The sequence below is a fragment of the Chelonoidis abingdonii genome, chromosome 11, assembly GCF_003597395.2.
Source record: "Chelonoidis abingdonii isolate Lonesome George chromosome 11, CheloAbing_2.0, whole genome shotgun sequence".
In the NCBI taxonomy this organism is placed as follows: domain Eukaryota; kingdom Metazoa; phylum Chordata; order Testudines; family Testudinidae; genus Chelonoidis; species Chelonoidis abingdonii.
The window spans coordinates 17,969,678-17,988,432 of NC_133779.1; the positions used below are offsets into that span (position 1 = coordinate 17,969,678).

The window sequence follows — 18,755 nt, forward strand, 5'->3', positions numbered from 1 at the left end:
CCGGGGGGGGGATTAATTTCATCACAGCCACACCCACCTGGCTGTTTCCACCCCCAGCAGAGGGCACATTGTGGGACCCCAGTGTGTCTGGGGGTGACCGCAGCGGTTCGGGCTCCAGGCACAGCAGGCGCGGGGTCTCCGGTGGGCATGGACGGTGCAGGGGGGGCGTCATTGGGTCCCCAGGAGCTCTATGGGGCGGTTAGGGGTCTCAGGGAGGGCCCTGGCGTCACGTGGAGGGCTCGGGTCTCTGGGAGCGGGGGGCAGTGGGAGGGCCCAGTGGCCGGTGGGGGGGTCACTAGAGAAGAGGCTGGCGAAGCTCCGGGGGGGTCACTTGGAGAAGAGGCTGGCGAAGCTCCGGGAGGGGGGGTCACTCGGAGAGGAGGCTGGCGAGGCTCCGGGGGTCTCTGTGGGGGCTCCATGGGGTCACTCGGAAGAGGGCTGGCGAATCCGGGGATGGCTCCGGGGGGGTCACTCGGAAAGGAGCTGGTGAAGCTCCAGGGGGCTCCGGGGGGTCACTCGGAGAAGGCTGGCGAAGCTCCGGGGACGGTCTCCAGGGGGTCACTCAGAGAAGAGGCTGGGGGGCCGGGGTTCCCTCGGAGAAGAGGCTGGCGAAGCTCCGGGGGGGTCACTCGGAGAGAGGCTGGCGAGGCTCCAGGGGGGCTCTGGGGGGGGTCACTCGGAGAAGAGGCTGGCGAAGCTCCGGGGGGGCCTCCGGGGGTCACTCGAAGAAAGCTGGCGAAGCTCCGGGGGGGCTCCGGGGATCACTCGAGAGAAGGGCTGGCGAAGCTCCGGGGAATCACTCGGAGAAGAGGCTGGCGAAGCTCTGGGGGGGCGGGGGGTCACTCGGAGAAGAGGCTGGCGAGCTTGGCCGCAGCGACCGGAGACTCCGGCCCGGGCCTCCTCCGGGCTAGCGCTGCCCGCGCGCGGCTCTGCGAGGGGAAGGAACTGGTCAAGAGACGGGACTTGCTGGGGGGGAGGGGGCCACGGGGGGGAAGGGGGAGAGAAGACACAATAATCCATTGCCAGGCGGTAGCACAGCAGAGGTGATGGGGCCCCTCCTGGACAGGCACTGAACACACCCCCCCGCCCGCGCAGGCCATAGCAATAGAGAGGCAGCAGGAGAATAGAGACACCCCCCCCGCCGACTTCCACCCCACAGGCCTGACAGCTGGTTTTACCCCCCCTCAACTAGCCCCCACTCCCTCCCGAGCCAGGGCGAGAAACCCAGGCATTCCAGCTTCCCAGCCTCACCCCCCTCCCTTCCAGACCAGGAGAGGAACCAGAGTCGGGGGGGGGGCTGGGAGGTCCTTACTTCATCTGGGCTGGGGCACTGGCAGCTCCGGGGTGGGTTTCTGAGCACTTGGGGTTTCCCGTGTGCTGGGGGCCGGCTGCCCCCCTGGGCGCTGGGCGTGGCTGCTGAGTGTGGGGGCGCCGGACGAGGTTGGGGGGGGGCCGCTGGCTGGGGGTCCCCCTGGCTGCTCTGCCGGGGCGGCACTCGCTGCTGGGCCCCGGGGGCGCTGCTGATGGGGGCTGCTGAGGCTGCGAGAGGCCCCCCCGGAACTTCGCCTGCGACTGGGGGACTGACCCCCAGCCCCAGGGCTGGGTCCCCGCTGGGGCTGGGGAGCTGGGGGGGCTCCCCGCCGGGCTGGGGGCTCGGGGCCCTTGTGGGGCTGGGGCCCCGGCTGCGCTGCGAGGGGGGGCCATGGGGCGCTGCTGGGGGCCGGTGGCTGGGCAGGCGCTGCTGCAGGGGGGAAGCGCCGGGCTGGGACCCAGGCCGGAGACCCTGCTGCCCCTGTGGGGGGGGGTCGTTGCTGGACGGGGGGCGCTGGGTGTGGGCTGGTGGCTGCGATCCCCTGCAGAGAGAGAGAAACACCGTTAGTGGTGGCACAGGTGGGGAGCGCATGTTCCAGGTGGATGGGCGGGTGGCGCTCGTGGGTATTTGGCGGGGGTGGGCTCAGTGTGGGGGCTTGCATTGGGGCGGAGCTCGGGGGTGTGTTGATGGGGGGATCAATGAGGGCTCCTGTAGGGGGGATCAGTGGGGGGCCTGCAGTGGGGAGCAGGGGATCAATGGGGGGGCTGTGCAGTGGGGGGGTGGGGATTGCTGTTTGCCACCCACCCTGCGGCGGGGGCCGTTGCTGCGCCGTGGGTCCTTGTCTCTGCCCAGCCGGGGCTCCCTGCACCTGTAAGAGAAAAGGGGGCGTTAGTTGGGGGAGGGGTCACGCCTGGGGGGGTGAGGAGGGGACGTTGCGGGGGAGCCTGAACTGCTCAGGAAGTGGGGTCACGAAGTTATGGGGGGGTGGGGGGTACCTGGGCCGAGCCCCCCACACACACCGGGGATGGGGATGGGGGAATTTTCTTAATGGTTGGTCTGAATCCTGTGTGGTGCCTCAGTTTCCCCTGGGTGTTGCGCAATGACCCAGGGGGTGGGACAGGGCATTGGATGCAGAGACCTGTGTCCCCACCCCCCGGGGCCGGTGGAGGGCCGGGGCTCCCACAGTGGGGGTGGGGGTTCGGGGCAGGGGTACCTGGGCCGGGCTCCCCCGCACCGGGGAGGGGGTGGGGGTTCGGGGCAGAGCCTGCGCCATGCGCCCCAGGACCAGCTCCACAATCAGCTGCTTGTCTTCGTCCTGCTGGTCCCCGATCAGCGGCATGGAGGAGCCGACGACCTGGGAGGGAGAAGTGGGGGGCTCGTTAGCAGTGGGGGGGGCCCAGGCGTCCGGGGGGGGGGACGGCTCCTCGGCCGTCCCCTTGTTGGGGACCCAGGCGTCCAGGAGACAGACTCTGACACAGCCACTTGTGGGCTCCCTCCCCCCGGCCTCCCAGCCTTGCCCCCCTGGCTGCCCCCCAGCCCCCAACAGTGGGGTCACCTCAATGATGTGGTCGCGCCCGTCCTTGCCGTGCAGGGCCTCTACTGCGCAGATGTCCAGCCCCCCGAAAATCTCCGAGCAGGTGTCAACCCACAGCCGGTACCTGGGGGGTGGGAAGGGGGCTGAGCAACACCCCCCAACAGAGACTCCACCCCAGATCTTGGGGACCCTCCAATGACCTCCCCAGAGACCCCTGCCCTCCAACCTCCGGGGACCCCTCTATAGCCCTCCCCCACGTAGAGACCTCTCCACCCGCACAGAGATGCTGCCTCCCCGCAGACAGACCCCACCGGGCCCCCCTACAGCCCCCCATCCCCCACACTGACCCCAAAGGCCACCTCTTCCCTGCACAGCCCCCAGCCCTCCTCGTGGGGCCCCCTCAAACCCCAGACCCCCAGCGGGCAACCAGACCCCTCCCCATCCCTGCCCTCCACTGGCCTTGCCCATCTGGGCTATCCGAGCCCTGCCCCCACTAGCCTCCTTAGCCCCGCCCTTTCCCCAGCCCCATGGAGCCCCGCCCCCCGGGGGTCCCCCGCAGCCCCTCACCTGTCGGACATGGCGATTTGCTCCAGCATGGCCGAGCCCGTGTTCGTTTTCCAGTTCCCCGAGACCGAGGTTCTCCTGGGCCGAGACGGGGGCGTTAGAGGGGGAGGCCAGGGGGCACCAGGGGGGTGTCAGGGGGTGGGGCAGAGGGCGCTCTCCCCTGGCAGTCGGGGCCGGGCACTGGGGACAGCCTTGGGGTGGGGCAGGGACCCCTAAGGGGTGTGACAGGGGCACTGTCAGGTGAGGAGGGGATGCTGCGAGGTGGGACAGGCCGCCTTGGGGCAGGACCGGGGGTGCTGTGGGGTGGGACAGGGCACTGTGGGGCAGGGCAGGGGCACCATGGGGCAGGACAGGGTGCTGTGGGGTGGGATGGGGCGCCGCAGGGTAGGGCGGGGATGCTGCTGGATGGGATGGGGTGCCATGGGGCAGGGTGGGGGTGTTGTGGAGCGGGATGGGGCACCATGGGGCAGCAGCAGGCACCATGGGGTGGGGTGGGAGTGCCGTGGGGCAGGACAGGGCACCGTGGGGCAGGACCGGGCGCCATGGGGGACGCTCACATATAAGCCTTGTAGCTGGTGCCGATTTTCTGGACCCGCAGGTCGTACTTGGCGTCGACGAAGGGCTCGGCCGTGGCGTACGTCCGCGTCAGGGCCACCACGCTGGCCATGTCCTGGAAATCGTACTGGTTCTCCACCTTCACCTGGGGGGCAGGCGGGGCCGTCACCGTGGGGCAGCTCACACCTGGGGGGCGAGGGGCTCTGCCCTGGGCCGCCCCGAGCCGAGAGCAGCCCCCCTCCCCCCGCCCGCGAGATAAAAATCTCTCCCCCTGCCCCCTCGGAGGAGGGACTTCCTGTTTTGCCAGGTGAGACAGGCCACACCCCTAGAGACACAAACCCCGCCCCCTGGGGAGGAACTCAGACTGACCAATGGGGAGAGAGGTGGGAATCTCCCTGTCTGCCCCCTCGCCCCCGTTCTGTTCAGTATTTCCCCCACCCCCATCGCTTAGAGGGCCAGCGCGGGGGGCCCCTGGGGACACCCCACGCAAAGTGGGCGGAGCACAGGGGAGAGAGGACAAAGGGGGCGTGGCTCTTACCTTGCCCATCCCAGAGTGGGCGTGGCCTATCTTCACTACCACAGGGTACCTGGGGGACGTCAGCTGCGGGGAGAGCGAGAGAGCGGGTGGGGATCGGGGGAAAGGGGCGCCCCTCACCCGCCCCCCCACCCCCAGGCCCAGCTCTGCCAGTGCCCCTCCTCCGACCCCCAGCCCCCAGCCCAGCCTTGCCAGTGCCCTCACTCCCGACCCCAGCCCCCCAGCCCCTGGCCCCAGCTCTGCCAGTGCCCCTCACTCCTGACCCCCAGCCCCAGCCCCCGGCCCAGCTTTGCCAGTGCCCTCACTCCCGACCCAACCCCGGCCTCCATTCCCAGCTCTGCCAGTGCCCCTCACTCCCGACCCACTCACCCCCGGCCTCCATCCCAGCTCTGCCGGTGCCCTCACTCCCGACCCCCACCCCAGCCTCCAGCCCCGCTCTGCCGGTCTGCCCTCACTCCCGACCCCAACCCCGGCCTCCATCCCCAGCTCTGCGTCCCTCACCTCCCACCCTCAACCCCCCGGCCTCCATCCCAGGTCTTGCTGGTGCCCCTCGAACTACGACCCCGACTCCCCGGTCCTCCGATCCCCCCGCCAGAACCTCTTGCCGTTGCCCTCACTTCCCGCCCCCACCCCTCAGCGGCCCAGTCTCTGCCAGTGCCCCTCACTTCCCCGACCCCCCAACCCCCCGCTCCTTTGCCCGCAGGTTGCCAGGTGCCCCTGCACTCCGACCCACAGCCCCGAGCCCCAGTTCTGCCGGTGCCCCTCACTCGCGACCCCACCCTGGCCTCCATCTCCAGCTTGCTGGTGCCCCTCACTCCCGACCCACAGCCCCTTGCCCAGCTCTGGCAGTGCCCCTCACTCCCGACCCCACCCCCGGCCTCGCATCCCTAAGCTCTGCGGTGCCCTCACGTGTCCGACCACAGCCCGGCCCAGCTTGACCGGTGCCCCGCACTTTGCCCCCAGGTCCCCGGCGAGAACCCTCACTCCCGACCCCAGGTCCCGGCCCCCTGGCCCAGCTCTGCCGGTGCCTCATCTCGACCCCTAGGTCCCTCGTCCCCCGGCCCACTCTTGCTCGGTGCCCCTCACTCGCCGACCCCAGGTCCCCGGCCCCCCGCCCCAGCTCTGCCGGTGCCCCATCACTCCGCCCTCAGGTCCCCGGCCCCCGGCCCAGCTCTGCTGGTGCCCCTCACTCCCAACCCCCAGCCCCAGCTCTGCCCGAGTCGCCCCTCACTCGACCCACGAGGCCCCACGCCCCAGCTCTGCGGCTTGACTTCGCTCCCTCCCGATCCACAGCCCACGCTGGCCAGCTCTGCCTTGTGCCCCTCACTTCCCAACCCTCCGCCTCTAGTCTCTGCCAGCTAGCCTTCCTCCCGACCCACGCCCCCAGCCCCAGCTCTGCCGGTGCCCCTCACTCCCAACCCCCAGCCTCAGCTCTGCCGGTGCCCCTCACTCCCGACCCCCAGCCTCAGCTCTGCCGGTGCCCCTCACTCCCGATCCCCAGCCCCCCAGCCTCCACCCCCAGCTCTGCCAGTGCCCCTCATCCAAACCCACAGCTCCTTGGCCTCCACTCCCAGCTCTGACGGTGCCTCTCACTCCCAACCCACAACCCCTCCACCCCCATCTCTGCCAGTGCCCCTCACTCCCGACCCCCAGCCCCCCAGCCTCCATCCCCAGCTCTGCCGGTGCCCCTCACTCCCAACCCCCAGCTCCCCGGCCTCCATCCCCAGCTCTGCCGGTGCCCCTCACTCCCGACCCCCAACCCCCTGGCCTCCATCCCCAGCTCTGCCGGTGCCCCTCACTCCCGACCCCCAGCCCCCCAGCCCCAGCTCTGCCGGTGCCCCTCACTCCCAACCCACAGCCCCCTGCCGGCCCAGCCCTAGGCTCCCCCTGCCCCTCACTCCCGACCTGCAGCCCCCCCCGTGAGCGCAGACACCCAGGCGTGGTTTTGGCCACCCCTCAGCCCAGGCCGTCTGTTTCCAATCCGGGCCTGGCTCCCTGCCCGTCTGTCCATGGCCTGGCACCGCCCCTCTCCCTTCCTGGAATAACGGGCTATAAATGTAAATCCCCCACCCACCTCCGCACCAGACACGACCCCCCCACACCCCGGGACGCACCCACCCAGGTCAGTGGGTCCATCAAACCTCTGCCCCAACCCCGCCAATCCCCTGCAAGTCGGGCGCAGCATCACCCCTGTGAATCCTACAGCCGCCCCACTAGGGGGAAATGGGACAGAATGGACCCAGGAGTCCTGGCTCCCAGCCCCTCCTGCTCTAACCACCAGCCCCCACTCCCCTCCCCGAGCCAGGGAGAGAACCCAGGAGTCCTGGCTCCCAGCCCCCCCTGCTCTAACCCACCAGCCCCTACTCCCCTCCCAGAGCCAGGGAGAGAACTCCCAGGCCCCGCCCCCCCCGGCCCACATCACAGTAGGCACCACTCCATGGACACACAGTAACCATACACTTTGCACTCAGACATCACTGGGCCGATTTCGCCCGTCAGGGGTCAAAGGTCAGAGACAGAAAATAATGTCTCATGAAATAGTTATTAAAGGAAATACCAAAGAGCTGTGTCAAGAGTCGGACGCAGCCCACTCGGCGCTGAGATGCAGCCACCTCTGGGGCAGAGCCACTGGGAACAGCTGCATATAACGATGCCTGGGGATGCCTCGGCTGGCGCTGAGATGCAGCCACCTCTGGGCAGAGCCACTGGGAATAGCTGCATATAACAACGCCTGGGGATGCCTCGGCCGGCGCTGAGATGCAGCTACCTCTGGGCAGAGCCACTGGGAACAGCAGCATATAACACCGCCTGAGGATGCCTCGGCCAGTGCTGAGATGCAGCCACCTCTGGGCAGAGCCACTGGGAATAGCTGCATATAACAACGCCTGGGGACGCCTCAACCGGCACTGAGATGCAGTCACCTGGGGCAGAGCCACTGGGAACAGCAGCATATAATACCGCCTGGGGATGCCTCGGCCAGCGCTGAGATGCAGCCACCTCTGGGGCAGAGCCACTGGGAACAGTTGCATATAACACCACCTGGGGACACCTCGTCTGGCACTGAGATGCAGCCACCTGAGGCAGAGTCACTGGGAACAGCAGCATATAACACCGCCTGAGGATGCCTCGGCCAGCGCTGAGATGCAGCCACCTGGGGCAGAGCCACTGGGAACAGCCGCATTTAACGCCACCTGGGGACGCCTTGACTGGCACTGAGATGCAGCCACCTGGGGGAGAGCCACTGGGAACAGCAGCATATAACACCGCCTGAGGATGCCTCGGCCAGCGCTGACATGCAGCCACCTCTGGGGCAGAGCCACTGGGAACAGCTGCATATAACGCCGCCTGGGGACGCCTCACCCAGCTGCAGCCACCTCTGGGTTGAGGGGCACGTGTCTGGTTTAGGGGCTGGGGGGAGCGGTCTGAGACTCTGGGCCCGTCCTTCGCCCCCTTCCCGGCTCTGATGTGTGGTGAGCGTGGCCCAGGTTGTGCAAGGAGCGAGGCAGTGAGGGAATCCTGGGGTCACGGCCCCACTTCCGCTACCGCCCGGGCTGAGTCAACCCCCCACACTCCTGCCTCACTTCCTGCCACTGGCATTGGGAAACCCAGACTTTCTCTGCAAGTGCGACCCACACGTGCCTCCCCCGTCACACACAGCCTGTCCCCCAGCCTGCCCCGATCCCCCCAGCCTGCCCCCAGCGTCGCGAAGGGCTTCGGCCGTGCGTACTCCGCGTCAAGGCACCACGTGGCTGTCCGTGGAAAATCGTATGGTTTTTCCACCTTCACCTGTGGGCAGGCGGGCCGTCACGTGGGCAGCTCACACCTGTGGGGCAGGCTTGCCCTGGTGCGCCCGAGCCGAGAGCAGCGCCCCCTCCCCCCGCCGCGAGCTAAAATCTCTCCCCCTGCCCCCTGGGGAGGGACTTCCTGTTTTGCCAGGTTGAGACAGGCCACACCCCTAGAGACACAAACCCGCCCCATGGGAGGAACTAAGACTGACCAATGGGGGAGAGGTGGGAGAATCCCCTGTCTGCCCCTCGCCCCCGTTCTGTCGTATTACCCCACCCCATCGCTTAGAGGCCAAGCGCGGGGGGCCCCTGGGACACCCCCAAAGCAATGGGCGGAGGCACAGGGGAGAGAGGACAAAGGGGCGTGGGCTCATTACTCGCCCATCCAGAGTGGCGTGGCTATCTTCACTACACAGGGTTACCTGGGGACGTCAGCTGCGGGGAGGAGCGAGAGAGCGGGTGGGGATCGGGGGAAGGGCGGCCCCTCCCCCCGACCCCAGCCCCAGCCCCAGCTTCTGCCAGTGCCCCTCACCCCGACCCCCAGCCCCCCCAGGCCCCAGCTCTGCCAGTGCCCTTCACTTCCCGACCCCAGCCCCCAGCCCCATGGCCCCAGCTCTGCCAGTGCCCTCACTTCCTGACCCCCAGGCCCCCCAGCCCCCGGCTCCAGCTTTCTGCCAGTTGCCCTCACTCCCGACCCCAACCCCGTGCCTCCATCCCCAGCTCTGCCAGTGCCCCTTCACTCCCGACCTTCAAACCTGCCCGGCCTCCATCCCAGCTTGCCCGGTGCCTCACTTCCGACCCCAACCCCCAGCCTGCCAGCCCCAGCGCCTCTGCCGGTGCCCTCACTCCCGACCCCAACCCCGGCCTCCGATCCCCAGCTCTCGTCCCCCTCCTTCCCTCTCGCCCTCTCTCTTTACTTTTATGCCTCTGGTGCGCCCCTCACTCCGACCCTCAACCGCGCTCCGTACGAACCGGCCTGCCCCTGCTCATTAGCAGTGAACAGCTCCGCGCGCGCACTCAGGGACCATGTGCTGCTCCTGTAGCGCGCTGCATGCCACCGCGCGCGGCGCGCGCTCTCTAGGTATGGCGACGCAGTGTGTCATTCTGACCGGACAGTTGGCCCACTCCTATGGGGCGGTCTTACCATGCGCGCACGGGATGCACATGCGGCGCAGAAGCCCCCTCACCCAGCTTACTTGTGTGGGGACGGGGGCCATCTCAGGGCTCCTGCGGAGCTGCCCGGCATCTTCACACAGACAGACTCCGCGCTCCGCTCGCGGGGTCCTCTTTGAGATGCACGACAGGTGCACGATGCCTGCCGCATTTTTGTGGGCACTACTTCGCGGGGACCCCACAGCCCCGGGAGCCCCGAGGTTCTGCGCGGGGGTGCCCCTCACTTCCGACCCCCATCCCTTGGCCTCCATCTCCAGCTCTGCTGGTGCCCCTCAACTCCCGACCCAGCAGGCCCCTTGCCCAGCTCTCAGTGCTCCCCTCACTTCCCGACCCCAGACCCCCGGCCTCGCATCCACAGCTCTGCTGGTGCCCCTCACGTGTCCGACCACAGCCCCGGCCCAGCTTGACCGGTGCCCTGCACTTTGCCCCCCAGGTCCCGCGGAACCCCTCACTCCCGACCCAGGTCCCGGCCCCCTGGCCCCAAGCTTGCCGGTGCCTCATTCGACCCCGTCCCTCGTCCCCCGCCCGCTCTTGTCTCGGTGCCCCTCACTCCGACCCCGTCCCCAGGCCCCCCGCCCCAAGCTCTGGCGTGCCCCTACGACTCCGACCGCTCAGGTCCCCGGCCCCCGGCCCCAGCTCTGGCTGGTGCCCTCACTCCCAACCCCCAGCCCCAGCTCTGCCCGGTGCCCCTTCACTCCGGACCCACGAGGCCCCACGCCCAGCTCTGCGGCTTGCTCGCTCCTCCCGATCCCACAGCCCCGCTGGCCCAGCTCTGCCTGTGCCCTCACTTCCCAACCCCCAGCCTCTAGCTTGCCAGTAGCCTCCTCCTCGACCCACGCCCCCAGCCCCAGCTCTGGCCGGTGCCCTCATCCAACCCCCGCTCAGCTCTGCGGCTGCCGCTCACTACCCACTCCCAGCTCGTCTTGCGGTGCCCTCACTCGCGCGTCCCCAGCCCCCAGCCTCCACCCCAGCTCTGCCATGCCCCTCATCCAACCCACAGCTCCTTGGCCTCCACTGCCAGCTCTAGACGGTCTTCTCCTCACTCCCAACCCTCGACCCCTACACCCCATCTCTGCCAGGCCTCCTACTCCGACCCAGCCCCAGGCCTCCATCCCCAGTCTGCCGTGCCCCTCCAACTCCAAACCCAGCTCCCAGGCCTCCATTCGCCCAGCTCTCCGGTGCTGCCCCCTCACTCCGACCCCCAACCCCTGGCCCTCCTTATGCCCAGCTCTGCCGGGTGCCCCTCACTTCCGCCCCCAGCCCCCAGCCCAGCTCTGCGGTGCCCACTCACTCCCACCCACAGCCCCCTGCGCTGCCCAGCCCTAGGCTCCCCCTGCCATCACTCCGCGACTGACTGCACCCTTGCCCTCACCCGTTGCAGACACCCAGGCGTGGTTTTCGGCCACCCTCAAGCCCAGGCCTCTGATTCCTCAATCGGGCCTGGCTCCCTGCCGTCTGTCCTCTTGCTACCGCCTCTACCCTTCCTGGAAGAACGGGCTTTAATGTAAACCCACCCACTCCGCCCCAGAACACGAACCCCCCACCCCCGGACGCACCCACACGGCGAGCGGGGGGTGCAGTGAGCGGAATGGGTACCCGCTAGCGAGGGAGCTGGTCAAAAACCTCTCGTGAGGGCCTGAGGCGCGTTTTGCGGTCGCTCCTCGGGGGGGGTGCCCCACCAATGCTGGAGTCAGGCCTGGTACCGGGGCGAGATGCCTTACCATGTGAGTGTACTCTACCTCAGGGGTGCCGGGTGCAAGCTACCACGAGGACGCTCCTCGCTGGCCGGGGTTCTAGAAGGGAACGTCCGCCAGCAGCTCGAGCGGCCTTGCAGATCTGCTGGGACACCGCCTCAGAGCAGCAGGGTGGCGCCTGCCTCGCGGGCACCAGCTGGCAGGGGTGTGAGGGCTGAGCTGGTGGGAGGGTGCTCCGCTGACCCTTGCTCCTTGCCTTGCCTGAATGATAGAGGGGGAGCTCCTTGGCTTACCCAGCCTGGCCTCTCCCCAGCATAGGAGGGGGTTGCTGTGGAGGAGCAGAGGTGCGGCTGTGGAGTAGCGAGGGACAGGCGGACAGTGAGGTGCACGGCGCTGGCTGGTAACGAGGGCACGGAGCTTCCTAGGTACTCAAGGTCCATGGCCTGGATCAGCGAGGCGGCTACTGAGGCTAACGTCGCGCGGAGCATCCTGCTACGCCCCAGCATGGGGCGCTTGTCGGTGGAGCAGGGGCGCTGTGTGGGCGCTGGCCAGCCCTGAGCCCTGGGCAGTGAGCTCCTGGCTACCCCACGTCTCCCGGCCTCCTCCCACCACCAGGGGGGCGTACGTCGGAGCAGAGGGGGCGCCAATGGCACAAAACCGGCAGCTAGGCGCGGAGAGTTGCAGCTCCTTTTGGGGCTCCACCTCAGCCAGGGCCCCGCACTGTGCCTGGGGCAGCTATGGAGGCACGTCGAGCATGCCTCGGTGACTGACCGCCTCGCGCCAGGCCCCGGTGGAGGCGCTGGGCTGCTGACAGGGGGTAGGGAGTCCTGGCTGGAGCCAGTGAAGCTCCTGTCGGAGCAGGGGGCACTGCCGTTCCGCGGGCCCCTCGCGGGGGCACATACCTCTGTGGTTGTGTGATCTCATAGCGGCACGGACTCCCCGTGGCTGCATGTTCGATTGGACTCAGCGGCAGTGACCCGCATGAACCTTGACCCGGAATCACTGCGACGCGCAAAAGCGAACGGAGGGGTCAGGGGTCTCAGCCCCGAGCCCCCTAGGAGAGCGACCCACCCCACCCCTTCCGCCCAGCCCCTCGGCATCTAGAAGCATACGTTAATCTCAGTAGGCAGATGGCTATGCAACTTCAAGGGGGAATAGTTCACTGGGATCCGTGCATCCCGGATCCTTTGGGCCACGCTCCCTGGGGGCTCAACCAGCGCCTACCCACCTAGTAGGCAGAGAGAGCAAGGATACCCATGCCCCCCCCCCACAACTGCGTTGCTGAGCTGTGACCCAGAAACTCAGCTCAGGCCTATCGCAAGTGGTAATAGCTTGATACTTGTACGCTGGGAAAAGGACTAAGTATCTTGGGCACGAGAGAGCGCACGCTCGCCTGGTTGTGGGGGGGCAGGATTTGTCCACATAGAGGTGCGGACGCGTACAGACTCCTCAGCTCGAGCGCGCTGGAGATGTGGCAGCGCAGCCTTGCTGTGGTTGGCCAAGCACTTGACACTGACTATAACCGAGCATAGTCTGGGGAGGGCCTGGGGAATCGAGGCATTTGGACTCGTCGGTCTTGTCGGAGAATTGAGCGTGTGAAAAATAGTGGCGACCTCTGGGAGCGTCGCCTAGAGCACTAGGGGTGTGGGCGGGGATTGTGTGCGTGCGGTATACTACAACTCACGACGATGTTGCCTCGTGGTCATAGACCGTTGTGATGTGGGTGCTGGGGGGCTCGGCATGGAGTGCGATGTCGGGGCCGAGTTACCTTGCGTGGGGCGAGCAGGTCACTCACTCTGGACGGACAGCAGACTGGCTACAGACCACCGGCCCTCCTGGTGAGGTGATCTGGCGTTGGCAGGCGCGCTGAGAGTGCTCTTCAGAGGGGAGTGGTCGCTGGAGGTTGGCCGGTCGTGCGTGAGGGGGCTCAAGAGAGCCGTAGGCTGGCTGTGGCAAGTAGGGTGGTGCTGATCATTGTGAGCATCAGCTCACCGACGCTCGAGCCTGGCGGAGAACACGCTCTCGAGATGCTCGGGCGGGCAGCGATGAGATGCAGTCACCTGGGGCAGTACCACTGGGAACAGCAGCATTAACTACCGCCTGGGGATGTCTCGCCGAGTGCGGTGGGCAGCCACTGGCGATGAGGGTGGCAGAGCCAACGTGGGGGGTACGCGAGCGGGTAGCGCTTGGAAGTGATGAGTCAACTCCACGATCGTCGGGGGCCTCGCGTCATGAACACACCTGGATGATCCGAGGCGATGCGGCGGAGCAGTCAGCGTGGGGGCTTCTCAGAGGGTGCTATAAAAGCACGGCCTGGGGATGCTGGCCCTCGCGCTGGAGGATGCAGCCCACTGGTGGCGGCAGGCCGAACAGCGCATTTACGGTCATCGAATCACCTCCGTACGGCGATGATGATTGGCCCTCGCCTAGAGGCGTAGGGCTCATGGGGTTGCGTGGAGCGGGCGGCGCAGGTTGATACCGGGGGTGTGGCAGGATAAGTGCGTCAGCAGCGGCGCGACGGAGTGGCGATGGGTACGAGCCGTATCGAGGGCAGGGCTCCACAAATGTCGGGAACAGCTGATATAACGCCGCGGGGGACGCCCCTGGCATCGACCCTGCGTGCAGGCATACCTGGGCTTGAGGACGGTGTCTTGGGTTTTTGGGGGCTATAGGGGGATCGGTCTGGGTCGTGGGGCTCGCTCGCTCCATTCCCGCTCTATGGTGTGGTTGGGGGCAGGGTGGCCCTAGTGTCATGTGGTGGGCAGGGGCGTCAGGGCGTGGGGGGTATCTCGAGCAGTCGACCACTTCTGTACGGGTGCGGCGTGACCTCACGCACGCCGCCACAATCTGCCGCTCCATTTCTCTGCCATTGGTGCATTCGGGTGGAAGGAGCCCAGAGCTCGCTTGTGGCAGGGGTTCGCGTACAGAGCACAGGGGGGCGCTGCGCCGCGTCACACGCGCCAGGTAGTTCGCCAGCTGTGCACACTCTCCCAAGTCCGCTCCCTCCTGGCTGCCCCTGCCGAGGTGACACCTCGTATGTGCCGTGCCCTGTGGGCATAGAGTCGCCGCGCGTGCTATCAGACGGGATGGCATAACCCACAGCATGGCCCAATTCAGGCCCGCGCAAGCGCGCGCGCATCGATCACCATACGGCTCCTCTCTCGCGCCTCCGCAGTACGCTCGCTCTGGGATAGCGCTGCTCGGTGGGGCCTCGCTCGCGCACGCACATGGTTCACTCTGGGTGGTGGCGCTATATGGCCCCACCCCTGCCCCATTCCTAATACCCAGGCCCATCAGGAACCACGATCCCGCCAACCCGCCAGCCAGCCGGCTGCTCGACGGTGACCAGGGGGTTTCACTCGGTCGAGGTACTGGCTCGGCGCATTCACGCGTGTGATCCTGGAGGCGCGTGCGCGGCGCACCGGTCTCGCTCACGGCATAGCACGCAGACACAGACTCCCCCGCACCACGCCAGTTCTGGCCTCTCCCAGCCATTTTCTCTGTCTGGCCTTGGCCTGCGCTGGGACGCGAGCCATAGGGGGTGCTGCCGAGGCAGTCTCTGCCCGGCGCACGCCTGGTGGGCAGGCATCCCCCCGCACAGGTGCTCCCCATCGCCTCATGTAGCGCAGCCTGCCGCCGCATGCCCGCCAGCGCCGTCCGGCACCGCGAGTCGGCCGCTCGCTACAGTGCCTGTCGCGCCCGGATCTCCAGCCTGCCCCTTGGGCGTGTGCCCTACTCAGGCCCGTCCCCCCGGCCTGTCCCCAATTTTCCCTTTCCAGCAGACGCTGGATTCGCGCCCCAGCTTCGATGTCCATGGGAGGTGCTCAAAGTCGGACGCCAGAGACCTATGCACCCCCAGCGATGAGCCGGGTATGCGTGCGGGGTCTGGAGTCAGGGCATTCCGGCATGGGCTGGGGTGCTGCTCATATCTTCTCTGCCGAAAAATAGTTAGAAGACGAACAATGGGGCGGGTGGTCCGGCGGCTAGGCCGACGCGCGTCCAGCAGGAGGGCCTGGGGGCTGCCGAGTGACGGGTTCGCGGCGCCCGGCCTGAGGCAGAGAGGCCCGGGGTTGCGGTGGAATGCCTTCGGGGGCCGGGAGCAGCAGAAAGACTGTGTGGAGGCCAGCAGGGGGCTGGAAGGGCACGGGGGGCAGCACGAAGACCTTGGCGTGGGTCCCGTGGGGCCGGGAGGGAAGGCCCGGGGGGCAGGGGCACAGAAGCCTGGTGGGTCCCGGGGGCTCTTCTACACTGGACCGTGGCTGTCGGCTTCCGCGTGCCTGCCAGTCCCGCTGGCTTCTATATAGTCCCCGCGTCCCCCCCGGCCCCCCTCTTTCCTGCCGCCGAACGCTGGCGGAGGTGGGCGGGGGTGATGTTCAGCTGGGGGTGGGTTCTTCTGAGGTCTCTTGCCCGGTGAGGCGGCTCCAGCTCCTCCTCCCAGCGCCCCAAATTGGGGTGGGTCTGGCGATTAGTCAGCGACGCCGCAGTGCTGGAGAACCGAGCAATGTGGCGGGGCTGGGGGATTGGGGGGCCGCGTACTGGCCCAGGGTGAGTGCCGAGCCGGGCCGGATGGGTCATGAATGGTTCAGCAAGTAACGGGGTCCCAGGCAGCTAAGGGCGAGGGTTTTGCAAAGCAGACCTCGGTGGGCGCCGCAACCCAACACCTTTCGCCCCGCCACCGAGTGACCCAGCGGGGAGAAAGACCACTGATTCCTGAGCTTCCCCAGGCCCCCGCGGGCTTAGACCACCACTGGGGGACGGCACCACGGACGTCCCCTCCGCGCGACCGTCTGGCCAGGGAGGACCCAGGAGTCCAGGCTCCGCAGCCCCCGCTGTGTGGCACTCTATACGCACGGTCAGGATGGCAGCCGCGACGGCTCGGCTCCCCGAGCCAGGGAGAGGAAGCCCAGGGAGATTCCCAGTGGGTTGCAGGCGGGCTTTGTGGGCCCAGCGCTCCCCCCCCCCCTTGCGTCTAGACCCACCAGCCCACTCCCTGCCAGATAGCGGGTATGGACATGAGGGAGGGCGAAACATTGCGCCAGGACAAGTCGCTGGTTCCCAGGCCGCACTTGCCTCTGAGGACTTCTGTGTGGAGCCAACGGGGTGCTGCCCCTGCAGGGGGGGCTGCAGTGGGTCCGCGAGGTCACGTGGAGTCCCCGAGGGCTGGCGTGAGGTTACCCACGCTGGCCTGCCCCACGCCGCGGGATCCCGAGTGACGCAGATGCTCTACAAGGACCGTGAGCCTGCGAAGCATCGGGGCAGGAGAGCGGTGGCAGGAGGGGCGAGGCAGATGCCTTGCAGGGCTGGGCTGTGACCCCATGGAGAGGTGCAGCCTGCAGAGAGCCCCTGCAGCACCCCGGCCCTGCTGGAGCGCCTGCCCAGAATTGCCCCCGCAGGCCGTTTGGGGAGTCCTCAGGGCAGGGGCCCTAGGCGGCCACTGTCGCCCCCCAACGCTTTGGAGGGGCGGCTCAGGACCACCCGCGTGCCACGGCCGGGCGTAGACCCCCCGGGGGCTGGGACAGGGGCTCGTGGCACGCCTCAGGGGCGGCCAGGGGGCGGCTCGCCTTGCCTCAGTCGGCCCTGGCCTAGATGGGACTGTGAAAGCAAGGATGAGCTATGCGGCCGAGAGGAGACCCCTCTGCCAGCCCCCAGCGAGCAGAGCCCCCTGCCAGCCCCTCCCCTGGCCCCGTGCCAGTTCCCCTCGGCGCCCAGGCGGATGAAGAAAAACGGGGATCAGGCCCCAGGAGCCCCCGCCTGCCGCCCAGGTGCCCCCCGCCCCGCTGCCAGCGGCCCCCCCTCCCCTGAGGCCAGATCTAGGCCCGAGACGCCCCCTGTTCAGCCCTGCCCTCTTACGCGGGCCCGTTCGGCGCGCATGCGTTTCCCCGTGTGCACGCGGTAGCGCGCGTCCGCCTGCTTTGGTTGGTTGCCCCCGTCGCCCCCAGCGCCCGGCCGGCTCTGGCCACCCTTGGCCATCCCCCCCACCGCTCAACCCAGCCCAGGGTCCCTCCCCTGCCAAGCCCCCCTAGCGCCCCCCTGCCGGGAGGCCGCCTCCGGTGTCGGCCCCAGCCCTTGCACTAGCTGCAGCCTCCTGTGGGCCCATAGGGGGGGAAGTAGGGGGGCAGGGGCTCGGAAGGCGCTTCGGGCCCGCGCTGGGCACTGGTCATCGCGGCCTCCAGTCCCCCATGGCCAGGCCCAGATTCCCCAAGCGGAGCTGGTGGCAGGCCCCAGCAGTCCGGAGTGGCCCCCGGCCGCCAGACGGCCCTTGCCAGCCCTGTCAGCCCGCTGCGTGTTGCCCGGAGCAGGCCAGGCTACTGCCTCCTGACCCAGCGCCTCACCCCTCAGGGGTCCGGGTGCTGCAGGGCTCTCAGCCCTCCTTGGGGTATTGCCCCCGCAGCTTCTGCTGCCTCTCCGTGCCCCCGATTGCTGAGCTCAGGGTCTTGTAGCATCTGCGTCACATGGGATCCGTGCGGGTGGGGCAGGGCAGCTGTGGGGTGACTTCACCTGGGGACTCAGTGACCTCCTGCTCCCAGGGGCGGCACCTGCCACACAAGCTCAGAGCAGTGCGGCCTGGGAACCAGGATCTGGTTCTCTCCCTGGCTTTGGAGGGGAGTGGATCTGGTGGTTAGAGCAAGGGGGGCTGGGAGCCTGACTCCTGGTCTCTTCCTGGTCGGGGAGGAGTGGACGTCTAGTGGTTAGAGACAAAAAGGGGGCTGGGAGCTGGACTCTGGGTTCTCTCCCTGCTCGGGGGGGGAGTGGGGTCTGGTTGGTTAGATAGCAGGGTGGGCTGGGAGCCAGGACTCCTGGGTTCTTTCTACCAGCCGTGGGTCCAGTGGGGCTGAAGGTTGCTTGAGGTTCTGCAGCCCAGGTCTGGTGAAGACTGCCCCTTTGCCTGGGATCCGTTCTTGCCTGAACATGAGCCAGGGCGGCTAGCTTGGGGCTACGGTTGGGAGTGAGGCACCCTGCCCTGTGGCATGCCAGAAGGGGTTAGCCCCCGCCCCCCGGCAGTGCCCTGCTCCCCACAATGCCCCCAGCTGGGGCTGGAGCAGTGGGGAGATGCTGTGTGGGAGACCCATATGGCTGTGGCGGGGCTGTCTGGGGTGGCGATTTGCAATCCCAGGGACATGGCTGGGGCAGGATTAGGGCTGGCTTATGGGAATGGGGGGAGCTGGGGGCTGGCTGGAGGGTTTAGGGGGCAAGCAGGGGGCAGCTGAATCTGGGCAGGCTGTAGGGGGAATCGGGCAGGCTGGGGCATTGGACAGGACTGTATAGGAGGGAGCAACTGAGGGGGGATCGGGATGGCGTTGGAAGGGCAGGCTGTATAGGGATGGGGCAGACTGGGGGAATCGGGCAGGTGGGGGCAGCTGTTCTAGGGATGGGGGCTAGACTGATGGGGATCGGGAGGCTGGGGTAGGCTGTATAGGAAATGGGCAGAGCTGGGGCATGGGCAGGCTGGGAGAGCTGGGGAAGCAGGGGCAGGCGTATGGGGGATTGGGTGAGGCTTGGGGAATAGGCAGACTGTTGGGATCGGGCCAGGCTGGGGGCAGGCTGTGATAAGGGATGGGGCAAGACTGGGGGTTGGGACGCTGGGGCGAGGGCTGTAAGGGGA

General features: G+C 67.9%; 1 protein-coding gene across 1 annotated transcript in view; it reads right to left on the reverse strand.

Annotated features, from left to right (window-relative positions):
• Nucleotides 1–672: 672 nt before the first annotated feature.
• Nucleotides 673–18,755, reverse strand: part of SYN1 (synapsin I) — a 31,806-nt gene continuing 13,723 nt past the window's right edge. Inside the window, 8 exon segments of the mRNA XM_075071280.1 lie at nucleotides 673–929; nucleotides 1,874–2,180; nucleotides 2,526–2,666; nucleotides 2,868–2,970; nucleotides 3,414–3,488; nucleotides 3,968–4,110; nucleotides 4,504–4,615; nucleotides 8,708–8,720. Of these exon segments, the coding sequence (XP_074927381.1) occupies nucleotides 673–929; nucleotides 1,874–2,180; nucleotides 2,526–2,666; nucleotides 2,868–2,970; nucleotides 3,414–3,488; nucleotides 3,968–4,110; nucleotides 4,504–4,615; nucleotides 8,708–8,720 (1,151 nt within the window).